This window comes from Delphinus delphis, chromosome 3 (assembly GCF_949987515.2).
Source record: "Delphinus delphis chromosome 3, mDelDel1.2, whole genome shotgun sequence".
NCBI classification, from domain to species: domain Eukaryota; kingdom Metazoa; phylum Chordata; class Mammalia; order Artiodactyla; family Delphinidae; genus Delphinus; species Delphinus delphis.
This window is the reverse complement of record NC_082685.1, coordinates 12,454,813-12,473,786: the sequence shown is the minus strand read 5'-3', so window position 1 is coordinate 12,473,786 and position 18,974 is coordinate 12,454,813. Positions and strand designations below refer to the sequence as shown.

Here is an 18,974-nt window from a genome sequence, read left to right as displayed (position 1 = left end):
TGGCTCTGCCTGGGGCCTTCAGAATGCAGAGCCTCTTCTGCATCCCTACGGCAGCTGCTGCATCTGGGAGCACACTGCCTCATGTTACCTACCAGAGCATCCCTTCACAAGTAGACTGTGAGCCCCATAAAGGCAGAGATGGAATCTGGGTTTTTGCTCCGTGCTGTATTCTTGGTCCCTGGCCCACAACAGGTCAACAGTAAATAACCACTGAGTGAAAGAGTTGGCAGCCATCCTCTGGGCTCCCATACACCCCTTGTTTCTCTCCTGCCACACAGCCTCCTGAAAGTGCACCTGCGTTCCTCCTTGCACCATCAGGCTGTGGCTAGATGCAGAAACACCTCGACTACTCTCGCAAGCAAAACCCTCTGTTGGTGACCCTCAAAGATCCTAATCCAGTCTCAGGGTAGACTTACTCGCCAGGATGCCGGGGCTGAGGGCTGGCCACCTGATTCTGCTTGGCTTTCTGCTCCATTTTGGCTTCAATTTCCCGTTTCTTCTGAGCAATGAGCTCCTCCTGGTGAAGGATGTTCATGTTCATTTTTCCAGACTTGGGAGGAGCAACCCCAAACCACCGGTTAGCCTTTCCTGGGGAGGTAAAAGAAGTACATCAGAAATCACCTTTGCTCCAAAAACGTGCCCAGCAGCTGCTATGGGAGCAGCCCAGAGCTGCCCTCTCAGGCAGCAACTAACATTCAGACTGACATTCACACATCTGTTCCTTCATTTATTTAGCAAACATTTACTGAGTTATGCACCAGATGCTGTATTTAGCAAACATTTACTGAGTTATGCACCAGATGCTGTACTTGGTGCTAATCAAGACAGAAGGGGCCTCTGCCCATGTGGGATTCACCTCTGGCTGAGGAGACAAAAGACTTGTAACAAAAAAGTAGTTGCAAAATCATGATAAGAGCTCTCTGCTGGAAACAAAAAAAAAGATGAGAAAGCATAACAGAGGACCACCTATACAGCTAGTCAGAAAATAACCGTTAAAAAAGGGGACATTTAAGCTAAAACCAGAAAGATAAAGAGGTGGCTTCCTGAAAAGCCACATGGGGAGTGATCTGGGCAGAGTAAGAAGCAGAGGTCCAATGTGGTCAGAGCAGGCGGTTCCAGGGGTGGGGCTAGCGGGGGTAGGGCAAAATAGGGAGTCTGAGTTTTACTTAAAGGATTTTAGGAAGTGACTGGGGAGTATTAAGCTGATAAGATCCAACTGGTATTTTTATTTTTAAGATCATTCTGTCTACTGATTGGACAGAGTGCATAGGCAGCAAGGAGACCAACAAGGAGGCTTACTGTCTCCAAGCAAAAGATGATGGTGTCTTCAGACAAGGGTGGTAGTTGTGGAGATGGAGAAGACACCTCGAACGTTCCCCATGGGACTCAAAATAAAATCCAAATTCTGAAAGCCGATTTTCAAGACGCTGCCAGAGATGGCTCCCCTCCCCACTTCCACTTCATCCCTGACATTCTTCAAAATGACAAGCTCTCAAGGCTTTTGCACTTGCTGTCCCCCTCTGCATAGAAGGCTCTGCCTTCCAGGCCTTCCAATAGTTGGCATCTTCTCATCTCAAGTATCTTCTTCTCAAAAAGGCTTTCCTTGACCACCCAATATCAGCAACCTGCACCTCCACTCTCTCGTATCATTATAACTCACTCTCTGTAAATATTTCCTTTTTTGTGCATTGTGATGCCCCAGTAGAAAGTAGCCTTCAGGAAGGCATGGCCCCGTTTTGGTTACACTACATCCTCAGCAACTAGCACAGTGCCTAGCACACAATGAATATTTCTTCAATGTATCCCAGTCTGGGTGGAGGGCTAGGGCTGGGGTGGGGAAAGAATAAAGCTTGTGCTAAAGTAGGGGCTCTAAAGACCCAGGAAAATGTGTACAGGGAAGCCAAGTGCAGTTCGGAAAAACAGCTTTTCCAGAAAGCGGGATACAGGCCAGTCAGCAGCTGCCACGAAGAGAGGCGCAGGACAGCCCAAGGTTGCCACTGGCTCGGGGAGCGGAGGTCTGAGCAGCCCTGAAGGCGGTTATTTCGGAAAGCAGGCGCAGGGCAGATCCCGGTGGCGGCCTTTAAGGAAAGCCTGGCGTCCTCAGCAAACCAGCGGTTGGGGGGGGTGGGCGGGGGCGGGGTAACTTGGTCTGGGGTCTCGGGAGACGGGGGTGATGCAGAAGCCGCCTCTTCCAGCCACCGGGAAGCTGAGGCTAAGGGCCGGCGGGTTGAGGTAGGCCCGACGGTAGGGCTAAGCAAAGACTCATAGCCCGAACACCCAGGCAGACGCTTGCGGGGAGGCGGGGGCTGTTACCTGCAACATCCCGGTTGTCCATCTTGAGACTCATCCAATCCCACAATGCTCCGGCGCCACCGGGGGCGGAGGGGTGGTGGTGGCGGGGGGCGCTTGTTATAGTACGCATGGCCTGATGGGAGATGTAGTCCGCGTCGGCAAGCCACGCCCTGCCATTGCTTGGACACCTGGAGTCTTCACCCTAGGAATGCAAACCTCAGCCCATCGGAAATCTCCGGTCACAGTCCCGCGGACCAGATGGTGTCGCCTTTTCTCAGACCTTCCCGGAGCCGCGGCCACTCCAAATACAAACTACATGTTCCAGGATGCTTTGTACAGAAGCTCTCGCGAGAAACGCGAGGCGCTCCCGGCCCCGCCCCGTGCGCCTGCTTCCGCCTCCCTGTGGCGGCAGTTTGTTGTTGGGGAGGCCAAAATGGCGGCTCAGGCGGCGGCGGCGGCGGCTCAGGCTGCGGCGGCCCAGGCAGCGCAGGCCGAGGCGGCTGAGTCGTGGTACCTGGCGCTCCTGGGCTTTGCCGAACACTTCCGCACTTCCAGCCCGCCCAAGATCCGCCTATGTGTGCACTGCTTGCAGGCCGTGTTCCCCTTCAAGCCGCCGCAGCGCATTGAGGCCCGAACACACCTGCAGCTCGGTTCCGTGCTCTACCACCACACCAAGAACAGCGAGCAGGCGCGCAGCCACCTGGAGAAGGCGGTGAGCGCGGGCCGGGCCGCAAGGGTGGAGGTGCAGGCTCTTTTCCGAGCTTGGGCTGAGGGGTCGCGACCCTGGCGGGCGGGGGCCGCCGGCGCCGCTCCTCCGGGACCTGGGGCGTGACTTCCGCACCAACAGCAAGACCCCGAAGACGTGAGCCTCTCAGGGGACCCGAGGGAACTCGCCCCGTACCGTACTTAATGTTTCTGGTGACAGGCAGAGGCCTAGGACTCCGGTCCGGGTACTCCGAGAGTTGCGTCTTTCAGGAGCAACAGGGTTGTGCCCCCATCAATGATGAGGGGAGTCATAGGTGAGAGGCAGAGGCCCAGAGCCTAGAAGCAGTCGTTTGAAGTCCTGCAAAAGGCAGAACTGGGCGGGGGGGTGGGGGGGGTGTCTGGATTCCAGAGCTCAGGGCTCCTGCTTTCTCCGTATCTACCTGTGATTTCTTTTCCTCCCACCATCCACTCAACCGTCCCCTTCAGAGGGCAGGCCCTATCTTCCCATGTTGACCTGTGGGATCTTGGTGCCTCAAAAAATGTGGGAAAGTGGCCATCATTCTGCCCTTTCTGGCTGTGCAGTTGTTTCTACTTAGAGCAACACCGCGCTCCTGTCATACGGTGTGTCCAATTGCCGTTCACCCAGCTTTATTCTGCTTAGAGGAGGGACTTCTTTTTTTTTTTTTTTTTTAATGGTTACTTTCCTCTCTTCCTGCCAGAGGTATGAGGTGAGTTTTTTTCTTGTTTTTTTTTTTTTTTTTTTGATGTTGGGAGTAGGAGTTTATTAATTTATTTATGTATTTTTGCTATGTTGGGCCTTGGTTTCTGTGCGAGGGTTTTCTCTAGTTGTGGCAAGCGGGGGCCACTCACTATCGCGGCCTCTCGTTGCAGAGCACAGGCTCCAGACGCGCAGGCTCAGTAGTTGTGGCTCACGGGCCTAGTTGCTCCGCGGCATGTGGGATCCTCCCAGACCAGGGCTCGAACCCATGTCCCCTGCATTAGCAGGCAGATTCTCAACCACTGCGCCACCAGGGAAGCCCAAGACTTCTTGAATACAGTCAACTTCGATTTTAAAAATGTGTTGATCCTGAGGTAAATCTGAACCCACCGGTGGCTAGTAACAAATTGCCTTTGGTAGGATAATCAGATCTTTGTTTTGCAGACTGTAAAGAGTTGGAAGGGGACTTTAGTTCTTTCTTGATCCACTTCCTTGTTTCACGAATGAGGCAGTATGGGCCCAAAGAGGTAAAGTGATTTGCCCAAAGCCACACAGCAACTTATTAACAAAATTGAGCTCAAACCTAGGCTCAAGGGCTTCCCTGGTGGCGCTGTGGTTAAGAATCCACCTGCCAATGCAGGGGACACGGGTTCGAGCCCTGGTCCGGGAAGATCCCACATGCCGCGGAGCACTGAAGCCGGTGCACCACAACTACTGAGCCTGCACTCTAGAGCTCCCGTGCCACAACTACTGAAGCCCGTGCACCTAGAGCCCGTGCTCCGCAATGAGAAGCCACTGCAATGAGAAGCCCGCGCACCGCAACAAAGAGTAGCCCCCTCTCGCCGCGACCAGAGAAATCCCGAGCGCAGCAATGAAGACCCAACGCAACCAAAAATTAAAAAATAATAATAATAAATAAATTTACAACAACAACAAAAAATCTAAGGTCAAGATCGCCAGGGTCCATGCCAAGACGATAAGTCGTGGGTGGTGGTTGGTTTTTTCTTTTAATTAATTAATTAATTAATTTTTGGCTGTGTTGGGCCTTCATTGCTGCCGCGGGCTTTCTCTAGGAGCAGTGTGCGGGGGCTACTCTTCATTACAGTGCACGGGCTTCTCGTTGCAGTGTCTTTTTTTTTTTTTTTTTTTTTTGCGGAACGTGGGCCTCTCTCTGTTGTGGCCTCTCCCGTTGCGGAGCTCAGGCTCCAACGCGCAGGCTCAGCGGCCATGGCTCACAGGCCCAGCTGCTCCGTGGCATGTGGGATCTTCCCGGACCGGGGCATGAACCCGTGTCCCCTGCATCGGCAGGCGGACTCTCAACCACTGCACCACCAGGGAAACCCCGCAATGTCTTCTCTTGTTGTGGAGCACAGGCTCTAGGCGCGTGGGTTTCAGTAGCTGTAGCACATGGGCTGAATAGTTGTGGCTCACAGGCTCTAGAGCGCAGGCTCAGTAGTTGTGGCGCACGGGCTTAGTTGCTCTGCAGCATGTGGGATCTTTCCAGACCAGGGCTTGAACCCGCGTCCCCTGCACTGGCAGGCAGATTCTTAACCGCTGCGCCACCGGGGAAGTCCAAGTCGTTGTTTTTGTGAAGTTCTTTTCTTTCATGCATTCAGCAGATATTTAATCAGCTCACACTGGGTGCCAAGACCTATTCTAGGTGCTGGGGATCAACAGTGACTAAAGCAGTCCTTGCCCACAGAAGCTTATGTTTTTGTGAGGGAGACAAACAATGAATATATAGTAAAAGGTTAGGCAGCGATAGAAGAACCATGAAAACCAGGGTGAGGGTTGGAGTTGACAGGGAGCTATTTTTAGCAAAGGTAATGAGGGGGTCTCTATTTGTGGGAGTCACATTTGAACAGAGTCCTGAATGAGGTGGGGGAGCAAGCCTTGAGAAGCGCTCAGAGTTTCAGGTCAATCCCGAGGAGTGCCTGAGCTGTTGGTGACTGGTTGATATCAGGGTCTCTCCTGAGCAGTGATGAGGCTGAGATCAAACGAAGTGTCAAGCTTCCTTGGGTGTGGGAAGGGTGGAGGCTGTGACTGCCCGGGCCTGACTCCCAGTGCCTTTAGTGGATGTGCTGGTTCTGAAGCTCTCCCTTCTCTCAGTTAACAACAAATCCTGCCACCTCCTTTCCCTTGTCTTCAGGCCATTCAACCTGTTTCTTTTTTGTTTTCTTTTTTTAATTTGAAATATTGTAGGGTCTTTTTTAATTTTTATTTAATTAATTTATTTTTGGCTGCATTGGGTCTTTGTTGCTGTGTGCGGGCTTTCTCTAGTTGTGGCAAGCGGGGGCTACTATCGTTGCGGTGCACAGGCTTCTCATTGCGGTGACTTCTCTTGTTGTGGAGCACGGGCTCTAGAGCACAGGCTCAGTAGTGGTCGCACACGGGCTTAGTTGCTCCACAGCATGTGGGATCTTCCGGACCAGGACTCGAACCCGTGTCCCCTGCATTAGCAGGCGGATTCTTAACCACTGCACCACCAGGGAAGCCTTATGGTAGTTCTATTTTTAATTTTTTGAGGAACCTCCATACTGTTTTCCATAGTGGCTGCACCAATTTACAGTCCAACAGTGCACAAGGGCCCCCTTTTCAGGGCTTCCCTGGTGGCACAGTGGTTAAGAATCCGCCTGCCAATGCAGGGGACATGGGTTCGAGCCCTGGTCCGGGAAGATCCCACATGCCACGGAGCAGCTAAGCCCGTGCGCCACAACTACTGAGCCCGCAAGCCACAACTAGTGAAGCCCACGTGCCTAGAGTCCATGCACCACAACGAACAGTAGCCCCCGCTCGCCACGACTAGAGAAAGCTCATGTGCAGCAACGAAGACCCAACACAGCCAAAAATAAAATAAATGAAATAAATAAAATTATTTTTTTAAAAAAAGGGACTTTAACTTAAATAGACGTTTCTCCAAAGAAGATAGCCAATAGGTGCATGAAAAGATGCTCAGCATTGCTAGTTATTAGAGAAATGCAAATCAGAACTACATTGAGGTATCACCTCACACCGGTCAGAATGGCCATCATCAAAAAGTCTACAAATAATAAATGCTAGAGCGTGTGTAAAGGAAAGGAAACCCTCCTGCACTGTTGGTGGGAATGTAAATTGGTACAGCCACTATGGGGAACAGTATGGAGGTTCCTTAAAATAGAGTTGTTGGGCTTCCCTGGTGATGCAGTGGTTAAGAATTCACCCACCAATGCAGGGGACACGGGTTGGAGTCCTGGTCCCGGAGGATCCCACATGCCTCGGAGCAACTAAGCCAGTGCGCCACAACTGCTGAGCCTGTGCTCTAGAGCCCGCGAGACACAACTGTTGATCCCATGCGTCACAACTACTGAAGCCTGTGTGCCTGGAGCCCATGCTCTGCAACAAGAGAAGACACCGCAATGAGAAGCCTGCACACTACAACGAAGAGTAGCCCCCACCTGCTGCACCTAGAGAAAGCCCATGGGCAGCAACGGAGACCCAGTGCAGCCAAAAATAAAATAAATAAAATAAATAAAATTTTTTTTTAAATCTAAAAAAAAAAACAAAAGATACCGGCAGCAATGTATATATTAAACAACAGAAAAAAGTGGAGTTGTCATATGATCCAGCAATCCCACTCCTGGACATATATCGGGAAAAGATGAAAACTCATTCAAAAAGCTACATGCGCTGAAATGTTCATAGCAGCACTGTTTATAATAGCCACAACATGGAAGCAACTTAAATGTCCATCAATGGATGAATGGATAAAGAAATGTGGTATATGTATACATAGTAGACTACTACTTATCCATAAAAAAGAATGAAATAATGCCATTTGCAGCAACATGGATGGACCTAGAGATTATCATACTAAGTGAAGTAAGTCAGACAGAGAAAGACAAATAGCATATGAGATCACTTATATGTGGAATTTAAAATATGATACAAATGAACTTATTTCAAACAGAAAACAGACTCACAGACATAGAAGACAATCTGATAGTTACCAGGGGGAAAAGAGGTAGGGGAAGGATAAATTAGGAGTTTGGGATTATCAGGTACAAAGTACTATATATGAAACAGATAAACAACAAGGTATGGCACAGGAAATTATATTCAGTATCTTGTAATAAGCCATAATGAAAAAGAATATGAAAAAGTATATGTATGAATATATGTAACTTAATCACTTTGATGTAAACCAGAAACTAACACAGCAGTGTAAATGAACTATACTTCAGTTAAAAAATAAAAATATATAAGCGCTTGAGCATTTGTGGATTTTGGCATCCTCAAGGGCTCCTGGAACCAATCCCCTGAGGTTACTGAGGGACAATTGTATCTTCTCCCATTCTCTCCATTCTGCCTTTTTGTTTTGTTAATAGTTTCCTTCCTGTGCAAAAGCTTTTTAGCTGGGTGTAGTCCCATTTGTTTATTTATTTTTTAAATTTATTTATTTATTTAATTTTGGTTGCATTGGGTCTTCGTTGCTGCGTGGGCTTTCTCTAGTTGCGGCAAGCGGGGGCTACTCTTCATTGCGGTGCGCGGGCTTCTCATTGCAGTTGCTTCTCTTGTTGTGGAGCACAGGCTCTAGGTGCGCGGGCTTCAGTAGTTGTGGCTCGCAGGCTCTAGAGTGCAGGCTCAGTAGTTGTGGCACACGGGCTTAGTTGATCCGCGGCATGTGGTATCTTCCCGGACCAGGGCTTGAACCTGTGTCCCCTGCATTGGCAGGCGGATTCTTAACCACTGCGGCACCAGGGAAGCCCCCATTTGTTTATTTTTGCTTTTGTTTCCCTTGCCTGAGGAAACAGATCCAGAAAAATATTGCTAAGGTTGATATCAAAGAGTACACTGCTCATGTTTTCTTCTAGGAGCTTTATGGTTTCAGGTCTTTAAGTCTTTCATCCATTTTAAGTTTATTTTTTTATATAGAGTGAGAAAGTAATCCAGTTTGATTCTTTTGCATGTGGCTGTCCAGTTTTCCCAGCACCATTTTTTAAAAATATTTATTTATTTATTTATTTATGGTTTAGTTGGGTCTTCGTTGCAGCACGCGGGATCTTTCATTGCAGTGCGTGGGCTTCTCTCTAGTTGTGGTGCTCAGGCTTCTCTCTAGCTGTGGTGCGTGGGCTCAGTTGCCCCACAACATGTGGGATCTTAGTTCCCCGGCCAGGGATCGAACCCACGTACCCTGCATTGGAAGGCTGATTCTTAACCACTGGACCACCAGGGAAGTGCCCCAACCACCATTTATTGAAGAGGCTGTCTTTTCCCTATTATGTATTCTTGCCTCTTTTGTCCTAGATTAATTGGCTGTATAAGTATGGGTTTATTTCTGGGCTGTCTATTCTCCATTGATCTATGTGTCTGTTTTTGTGCCATTACCATACTGTTTTTATTGCTGTAGGTTTGTAGCATAGTTTGAAATCAGGAAACATGATACCTCCAGCTTTGTTCTTTTTTCTCAAGATTGCTTTGGCTACTCACAGTCCTTTGTGTTTTCATAAAATTTTTAGAATTATTTGTTCTAGTTCTGTGAAAAATACTATTGGTATTTTGAGAGGGATTGCATTGGATCTGCAGATTGCCTTGTGTAATATGGTCATTTTAACAATATTAATTCTCCCAATCCATGAGCACAGTATAGCTTCCATTCGTTTCTGTAGTCTTCATTTTCTTTCATTGATGTCTTAGAGTTTTCAGAGTATAAGACTTTTACTTCCTTGGTTAGATTTATTCTTAGCTACTTTACTCTTTTTGTTTGTTTGTTTTTGTTTTTGTTTTTTTTGTTTTTGCTGTACACGGGCCTCTCACCGCTGTGGCCTCTCCCGTTGCGGACACGCAGGCCCAGCGGCCATGGCCCACGGGCCCAGCCGCTCCGCGGCATGTGGGATCCTCCTGGACCGGGTCACGAACGCGTGTCCTCTGCATCGGCAGGCAGACTCTCAACCACTGCGCCACCAGGGAAGCCCATACTCTTTTTGATACAGTTGTAAATGGGATTGTTTTCTTAATTTTTTTTCTGATAGTTCATTATTAGTGTATGGAAACACAACAGATTTCTGTATATTAATTCTGTATCCTGCAACTTTATTGAATTCATTTATAAATTATATTTTTTGGTGACAACTCTAGGATTTTCTGTATATGGTATCATGTCATGTGCAAACAGTGATAGTTTTACTTTTTCCTTTCCATTCAGCCTGTTTCTAGCAGTGGTTCATAGTCACTGTATATATATATGTATGTATATTTTTATAAACTTATTTAATTATCTTTGGCTGCGTTGGGTTTTCATTGCTGTATGCAGGCTTTCTCTAGTTGTTGTGAACGGGGGCTCCTCTTTGTTGCAGTGCATGGGCTTCTCATTACAGTGGCTTCTCTTGTTGCGGAGCACGAGCTCTTGGTATGCAGGCTTCAGTAGTTGTGGCTCACAGGCTCAGTAGTTGTGGCCTACGGGCTTACTTGCTCTGTGGCATGTGGGATCTTCCCGGACCAGGGCTCGAACCTGTGTCCCCTGCATTGGCAGGTGGATTCTTAACCACTTCGCCACCGGGGAAGTCCAGTCACTGTGTATATTGTCCTTATCATATTTTGCCCACTCAGTGCTGTCAAGGAGAAGCAGCCATGCCTCAGATTGCTTCCTTGTAGCTGCTTGGCTTTGGACCCATAATTTAAATCCTTATCATCGTGGAGAGTTTTCCCTCGATTTTACAGAACCCTAAATCTTGTGGGGTCTTCCATAGAGCCACAGGATACCCTCCTAGGTCGCACTGTCGTTACACCTGGAAATACCTTTCTTTCTGTCAGGTGCATCCCCACGTGAAAGTTTGTCCAGATTTCAGTTAAAGTGCCATTCTTTGTAATGTTTTCCTTCTTTGGTTGTTTCTGATCTCCTTTTGTGTTGCAATGCAAGCATGCTTTTTTTAAACTTCATTCTTTATTAGCTGTGCATTTTTCCCAAATCACGGAGCTGTCAACTTTTATTCTTTCCTTTCCTTTCATTCTTTACTAGGTAAAGAATCATATAAGTGCTATAGATAAAACTTTTAATTGACCTCTGAACTTAGTATTACATTCATCTTCCTTAACTATTATTTTCATCATCTTTTGCTTTCCCTATGAGAGACTTTAACCTTGTTTGTAATCACTTTTTTATATATATAAGGGTAGATTATTATTTCTGTTTCCTCAACTGTATTTGTAAGCTTTCCAGAAGGAATGTGTAATATACTCACCCATCTGCTTCATCAGTTCATTTGTTAAGGGTTCCCATCAGAGGGACGGAGGGTATTTCTCCCTTTCCTCAGCAGCTTTATCCAAGTTGCAGCCATTGGTCTCTCAGTCATACCTGCCTCTGCAGGCCTTCGGAGTACCTGCTGGCTGCCTCATTCCCTGGATCTGTTCAGCAGGTCCTGTAACTATTACAGTGCATGACAAGACACTTCACCAGAGAGCCTTCTCTTTTTGCTTATGGTTTTGGCAGGGATGGGGATGTATCTACAGAATTCTTTTTTTTTTTTAATTTATTTATTTTTTATTGTGTCAGGTCTTCATTGCTACACACGGGCTTTCTCTCGTTGCGGCAAGCAGGGGCTACTCTTTGTTGCGGTGCGAGGGCTTCTCACTGCGGTGGCTTGTCTTGTGGAGCACAGGCTCTAGGCACGTGGGCTCAGTAGTTGTGGCTCACGGGCTCTAGAGTGCAGGCTCAGTAGTTGTGGCGCATGGGTTTAGTTGCTCCATGGCATGTGGGATCTTCCCGGACCAAGACTCGAACCCGTGTCCCTTGCATTGGCAGGCAGATTCTTAATCACTGCACCACCAGGGAAGTCCCCTCAACAGAATTCTTGACTCCTTTGGGACTCTGACTAAATCATTCATGATTATAAGGAATGTCACTTTACATCAAAATCTCTTGGCTAGATACTTTGTGAAGCTATTTCTACAGGTTTTGTCAGATTGTGTTCTTTTTCATTTCAGTTTTGCCTTGTTGTCTTTCCTCTTGCTACATACTATTCCTGTGTAAATTTTCAGTCTTCTCTTATATTTTACTGTTTTTCAAACAGTTCCATTTCAGTCATTTGTGCTTCCACTGTGGAACTGAGAATCTTTATATCTGTACTTAGATGTGTATTTATTTCCCCCTTAACTTTCTTAATTTATCTGGAAAGTGCATCATCATCCTTAGATTTTGCTGATTTGAAAGCCACAGAGGAATAAATGCTACTTCTCTGGAATGGATTGTTCGTTATTTGCTATAATCCAGGCAGTCATTCTTTGGACAGTGGTCTTTAGTGACTGCAGCATCTGTGTTGATGCCATGTTTGCTTTCTCTGTGTGTTTGCAATGGGGCTACTTTTTAGTGGTTGTTCGTCTGACTTAGAAAGCAGCTCCAAACTGCCAGTCAGATACTCCTTAATTGTGCTTCCAGGTTTAGCCCAAGAGTCTATGGCTACCTTCCCAGCAAGTGATTAAAAGCTTCCCTTTCTTATTTTAAGGCCTAAAAGGGCTCAATTCTGGGCCTTTCATCATCAGGCACAGATGGAGCATATCTTTCATCCTTTAGGATCATGGCTGTGTCCTGGTAAATTCCATGCCACATCAGCTGGGAGCAGAACCTGGTACAGAAGCTGCATTTGCAGAACTTGCTGTTAAGCATTTTCATGGAAGAGTATCTGTGCTTCCTCCTGTTCGCATTTCCATTTTCTTCACTCATTCTCTGAGTCTCCCCTGACTTTAGGAAGTGAAATGTGTTTAGGAACCTTTACTTCATGATGCTACCAACTTGCCCCGTCTCCCCTGCAACCCGTACTTCTTCCGGTTCCTGCCTGGGAATTATTATAGTATTCTTGGTGCTTTCCACATGCCAGGCTCTGCGTTCATGGTTCTTGGAGCACTGTCTCTTTGGATCCTCACCAAACCCACAAGGTAGAGACCACTTCCGACTTGCCGATGGCAGTACTGACCGGGATGCTTGTAGCCGTGGTCACATGGCAGAGAGAGGCAAGGCTGGCTGCTAAATGCTGTGCTTCCATCCCAGAGGAGTTTCAGTTGATAACTATTTTTACACATTTTGGTGACTTAAAAAAACCTGATTTTTAAGAAAAACTTACCTTGGTTATGAGGTACAAGAAGCCTTGAAACACTCAGCCCTGAACTGAATGCCCTAGGAATGAGAAGCGTGCTGATCCCAGCCCTTCTATCCCTCAGGGTGTATGCTAGCCCTGTGGTGACCCTTGCTTTTCCTGAGAACCCCAAGGTGACCCCAGAGGCTTCTGGTAGGGTCATTCACATCTCTGCCTCACACCTGCAGGCTTCCTGGTAGTGACAGGACTCTCACTTTGGCTGCTTTCGCATGACAGGAAGAAGACGTAAAAACTATATTTTAATGTTACAAAGTAAAACATAGGTTGAGGTAGCAACCTTGGGTAATTTGTGAGATGGACATATTTTCTAATATCTAGATTTCTGATTATGAATTTATGTTGCAAGTTAAAAAAGGTACAAAAGCAAAGTGATTTGATTGGCTTCTGACTGACAATCCTGGGGAAATGACTGGCTCTCCGTGACATGGAGCTAGTCCTACAGCTTCAGAAATGGGTCATCTTGGGGACGGCTCAGGTGTCACTGACACTGATGCCTGAGCAAGAAACAGTGACGTTTAAAGACAAGGAGATGTCTGATGCCACTTAGGAATTAGAATTTTGTGTTTAAAAGGCGTAAGCCTGGGCTTCCCTGGTGGCGCAGTGGTTGAGAATCCTCCTGCCAATGCAGGGGACACGGGTTCTATCCCTGGTCTGGGAAGATCGCACATGCCACAGAGCAACTAAGCCCGTGCGCCACAACTACTGAGCCCACATGCTGCAACTGCTGAAGCCCGAGCGCCTAGAGTCCGTGCTCTGCAACAAGAGAAACCACGACAATGAGAAGCCCACACACCACAACGAAGAGTAGCCCCCACTTGCTGCAACTAGAGAAAGGCCTCGCGCAGCAACGAAGACCCAATGCAGCCAAAAAAAAAAAAAAAAAAGGCAAAAGCCTCAGTTCTGTGGCCATTTGTGCATGAGGAAGCCCTCATTTCCTTGTGATGATAGATAAAGTCATCATTCGTGCAACAAATGTTTCCTGAGAGCCTCCCATGTGTCAGCCCCTTCTAGGCACTGGGGACACAGAATCATGATGAGGCACATTATGGGGCTTTATCCAACATCCCCAATTTGTGTGTGTGTTGGGGGGTGTGTTGGGGGCTGGTGGCCCACAGTGCATGCATGAGAGAATGGTGGCAGATCATGGCTCTGGGAAATGGATGCTAAGGACCACTAGGATCCAGCTCCTCCAGGAGTTGGAGTGTTGCTAACTCCCATGTGGGTCCACACCTCAAACTTTGTCCTCTGGCCCCTAGAGCAGCGCTCCTGACAGCCTCTCACACTGACAGACAAGGCCTTCCAGAAGGTTTGAGTCTTCAAACTTTACACATTACTTTCCAGCTCTTCCCGTGGTCACTAAAGGCCCCAGGGGGATGTGATGCTCTTTCTCCAGCCCTCAGGTCAGAAAACAGAACTGTCAGAGACAGAAACTGATCATTAACAGACACATCTGACTTATAGAAAAAAGGTGTTAGTGGGGTCCAGCCCAAATGTCTACTGAATAGATGTTAACCACATAAAATCCCCAAATGCAGAGACATTTGATGGGCCCATGTGGGCCTGGGCCCAGCAGCACAGGCCAAGGCGCTGGAGAAGTCAGCATAGTGGGGCCCTCCCCAGGCAGTAGGCAAATGGCTGTGTCCCCTCACAGTCTGCCCACCATGGACATACTTCTGTGGACTGTCCTCTCGTGAATTTGGAGTATGCCTTGTGCAGTGGGGAGAGCATCCCTGGGCCACAGACTCATAAGGAAGGCTTCTTCGCCCCACTGGAGGAGTTTCACCTCTTGTTGCCCTCTTCACCTCTGTTGGGGAACAGTGACACACAGATGTAGTCAGCTTTACGCCAGGTCCTGAGGCATGGCCAAGCTTGACTTGGAAACTCAGCTGTAGGTGGTGGATTTACTGAGCCCACTCCGCCTTGGCTACCAGGCTGGGTTGTTGAGAGCAAGCCACACGGCGCTCCGAGTGGAAGGCAAATGCTTCTCATGTGTGTCTTTATCCATCCTGTACTCTCTCTAAAGGGCTCCCCTTGAGTATGGAGGCCTTGCCTGAGATATGTCTTGCATGTGGAGATTAAGTCATGGAACTACAGAATCTTGAGGTGGGACCAGGTCTTAGCATGTCCCTAACCCAGCTTTTTAGTCACAGAGTTTCCTACACGGTATCTTGTCCCTCCTCCCAGTTGGTGGCCTTCAGGAGTGTCTCTAGCTCGACTGCCCTTCCCAGTGAGGAGGAGTGGCTTCTGTAGAAAGCAAGCCCCTACTTATGTGTTTACCAGCTTCATGACGTCACACGAGGCTGGAGCTAGGCCTGTCCCCACTGTCCATGTAGGTGGTATTCAGCCAAGGAGCCTCACTTGGGGCCACACTCCTGGTAGCAGGCACTGGCCGTGTCCCTCTTGGGACCCTGAGCTCCTCCTGACCCTGTTGCAGGGGAGCCTTGGGAGGGGATACCCGGGCTGGCTGCGGAGTGCCTTTTGCCTGGGCTCTATGTGCACGTGCACTTGTATGTGTGTGTGACAGACACAGGAGCCTGGTGGCTCTCCATGTTTCCTCTCTCTCTCTGTTCTGTCCCTCTCCTCTACTCCCATAGCTCCCCCTCCTGGCCCACCTGTGTCTCTGAGGCAGCTGGTCTCCAGACCAGCTCCAAGTCTTGCCGAGCCTCTTTGGTGACTTCCATGGCCACCACTCAGCCCCAGAGACATCTCGAGCTCCAAGGCTGTCCCGCTGGCGTCACTGGCCTTTCTCCCTGGCGGCCAGCAGACCCATGGGCCTTCAGCCTCTTTCCTCTTTCTCCTCCTCCCTCTGCGTCCTTTGCTGCATATAAGATGCTTTTAAAACTTGGATCTGATTGGGTGCTTTTGTTTTATGCGTCTGACTGGGTCAGGCTCCAGGGGTGACATCAGGGCATTCTTACCCACAGTCACATGAGTGGCACAGAGACCAAATGGGCCTTCCAGCCTCACCTCCCTGGCCCTCTGCTCTTTGCCTGGAGCACCTCCCCTTCCTTCTTTGCCTGGTAACACCCATAGTTACATTCTCATCCTTCAAGGCCCAGCCCCAGACACCCCAACCCCCACCACCTCCCTCCACATGCGCGTGCGTGCACACACACACACCACACACACATACCACACACACTGTTCTCCCACAGAGCATGGCAAGTAAGAGTCTTCTTCTGGGCTCTGGATCTGCCTTCCAGCAACTGCTGAGGCTCTGAGAATGTTTGCAGGACGAGTGGGTCAGCAGGAACAGCGTCAGGTGTATGCTTGAGTCCTTGATAGTCTGACAGACTGTGGTCAGTGTGGTGGCGTGGCGGACTGTCCTGGGACCTCACCGCCTCCTGTTGGAATGTGAAACTCCAGGGCACAGTTATGGCCAAGTGGGAGCATGTCATTATCTGAACCATGTCCCAGCCTGTGTACTAGCAGAGAGGGATGGTGAGCTCAGAACTCAGAATCATCCCTGCTACCCCTGGCCAGGTGCTGCCCACACCAGTCCTTCCTGGAGTACTCTTCCCTCCCCTCTGAGGCTAACTTTGCTCATTTCCAAACATCTTTTAAATGTCACTTCTCCAGGAAGGACTGACACCCACAGACCTACTCTCTAATTGTAATTAATTCCTCACGTCATGATTTGCTCTTGGCGTACTACAGTGAGTGTCATGTGGTGGCCCCTCTGTGCTCCTTCCCCTTGTGAAGCGTTGCTGCTGTAGTGGGAGAGGGCTCCAATTCTGACTCCAGAGCCTGGCAGGATGGGAAGCCCGTGAGTGGGGGAGCAAGTTCATGTTCCCTTTCCCCCAGACACGCCCTGGTTGCTGGATTAGAGGAAAAGCAAGCCCACCCTCTTAGGCTGAGCAGTCCATCTTCCCACTTAACCGAACACCTGCAGCCTCTGGTGACAAGGCAACCTGTGTAAACCCCAAAGTGGAGCCAGTTAAGCAGGTGCAAAGCGTATGGTTGAGAATTAATGCTTTTTTCTTTCTCTTTCAGTGGTTGATATCACAGCAAGTATCCTTTTCTTGGTACTGTTCCCTTTAAGGAAAACTCTTTCTAAATAAAAAAAAAATGTGTTATAAATTTGAATCGTACCTATAATGCACACCTTGGGTTTGGGCTTTGCCCCACAGATTACCTGGAGCATCCCTTCAGACCAGTAGCTTCTCCCTGGGTGCTGTGCTCCTCTTCATGCCCCAGCCTCTAGCTCCACACCCAGCCAGCAGCAAGCTCAGGGATTACTGGGGGAATATGTGAACTAGGGGTTTTAGAGTGGGTGGGGATATGCCCGTCCGGCCAGCCTCTGCAGTGTAAGAACGCTGAGCTGTGGCCCTTTTTTTTTTTTTTGCGGTACGCGGGCCTCTCACTGTTGTGGCCTCTCACGTTGCGGAGCCCAGGCTCCGGACGCGCAGGCTCAGCGGCCATGGCTTACGGGCGCAGCCGCTCCGCGGCACGTGGGATCCTCCCGGACCGGGGCACAAACCTGTGTACCCTGCATCGGCAGGCGGACTCCCAACCACTGCACCACCAGGGAAGCCCTGTGGCCCTTTTAAACTGACCATTTTGCAGTGTCTCTACTTCCTTAACTGGACGTCATTAGATCCCGCAGTTTGAAGATGTTAAATTTGAAGCAGCAAGTCTTTTGTCTGAATTATACTGTCAAGAGGTAAGAACATATGAAGGTTTCTGAAAGCAAACTCCCTCTCCCTGTAGCAAAGCACAGTGGCAAACTGGGACTCTCAGGAGTGGATTCCCTTCCGGCTTTTAAGACTTCTCATAATTTTCTTATCTCTCACGCCTGGCATGGGGCAGCCATGGGTGATCACTTGCTAACAAAGGCTAGCAGAATCTTTTTCTACCGAGGACTGTTGGAAAACAGCCTTGTTCCTAGGCTAAAGATGATTAGTTCCTGAACAAATTTATATAGTTTAGGCTTAGGCTAAAGATGATTCCTAGGCTAAAGATGATTAGTTCCTGAACAAGTTTATATAGTTTACCTTAAGCTGGTTCCTGATGTCAGGTGTAGCTGAAAACTGCATTTCCCAGCTTTGAGCAGTGACTCCTTTTCACGCCCCTGACCCCTCTCTCTGGTTGCAGAACAGGAAAGACAGCAATTGTTATCAATTTGACTGTTCAGGATTTTGAACTAAAGCTAATTTCTGTTTAGTTGAGTGGGGAGTTATTTTAAGGTCGATACAAAAACTTCCCAGCCAGTGAGTCTAATAAAATATCTTTTCTTCTTTAATCAAGCACATTGGCAACCCACAAATCCTTTGGTAAGTGTGAACAGGAATGGCCGCCTGGCTCCGCAGCTGCTGCATAAGGAATCCAGCTTGTTTTTTCCTCCCCAAACTTCACTGTTTCCTTTCAGAATTCCGTTGATGCAGCAAAGCCACTGCTGCGGAAAGCAATCCAGATCTCACAGCAGACCCCGTACTGGCACTGCCGCCTGCTCTTCCAGCTTGCTGTGAGTACTGCGGGCCTGGCTGAGATGCGTGGGTGCCTGTTGGGGGCCGTGACCTTGGGGCACAGCTGCCTCAAGTACAAATAAGCAGACTCTGGGACACACGGGTCTTCCTCAGGCTGCTGTACTGAGCGGATGGGGACACAGGAACGTTTCTTTGACCCGCTCACAAGTCCCCTCCAGACTGTCGCCAGGAGGCGGTACTCCCAGGGTGGGCCTCTCACTCAGCAGCACCTGGGGTGATTGGTGGGAGTATCCTTCCCCTGGAGCTGACTTGGGGCCTAGTCTTCATGTTCCCCTCCCTCCTGTTGCTCCCTTTGGCCTGCATTCATCAAAATTTAGGGAGCATTTCTTGCCAGAGATCCACTCTGTTTTCTGAGAGCTGTGCAGAGATTCCAAGGGACTGCCTATTGGGCAAGAAATGCTGGAGTCAAGCCTTTTCTCCTAGAGCCCACTTTTGGGGCCTGCTGGGGTATAGCCTCACCCTGGTCTCCACACAGCCCCTCTGCCCTCAGCCTCCCTTAAGCTCCTCAGATGTAGGTGGTGCCTGGTCCCTGCACTCTGAGATGCTCAGGTGGTGAGGGGCTCTCTAGGCTGGGCTTTCCTGGCTACAGTGGGGGCCGGGTGCTGGGTAGACTCCTTCATGAGGAGTGCCTCTTCATCCTGGGGTCTG

The 18,974-nt window shown here is 48.9% G+C and overlaps 2 protein-coding genes across 4 annotated transcripts in view; one reads left to right on the top strand and one right to left on the bottom strand.

Annotated features, from left to right (window-relative positions):
• SUGP1 (SURP and G-patch domain containing 1) overlaps positions 1 to 2,422 on the bottom strand; it is a 29,891-nt gene extending 27,469 nt beyond the window's left edge. The window contains exons 1-2 of one of the 2 annotated variants that reach the window (XM_060007982.2): positions 2,314 to 2,422; positions 417 to 588 (exon numbers count right to left, since the gene is read on the bottom strand). In XM_060007982.2, the coding sequence (XP_059863965.2) occupies positions 417 to 588; positions 2,314 to 2,422 (281 nt within the window). The remainder of the gene's footprint in view (positions 1 to 416; positions 589 to 2,313) is intronic. The other variant, XM_060007983.1, reaches the window with a different exon arrangement.
• A 303-nt stretch (positions 2,423 to 2,725) lies between these two features.
• MAU2 (MAU2 sister chromatid cohesion factor) overlaps positions 2,726 to 18,974 on the top strand; it is a 34,477-nt gene continuing 18,228 nt past the window's right edge. For both annotated transcript variants that reach the window (XM_060007981.1, XM_060007980.1), the window contains exons 1-4: positions 2,726 to 3,004; positions 16,834 to 16,851; positions 17,438 to 17,503; positions 18,209 to 18,304. In XM_060007981.1, the coding sequence (XP_059863964.1) occupies positions 2,726 to 3,004; positions 16,834 to 16,851; positions 17,438 to 17,503; positions 18,209 to 18,304 (459 nt within the window). The remainder of the gene's footprint in view (positions 3,005 to 16,833; positions 16,852 to 17,437; positions 17,504 to 18,208; positions 18,305 to 18,974) is intronic.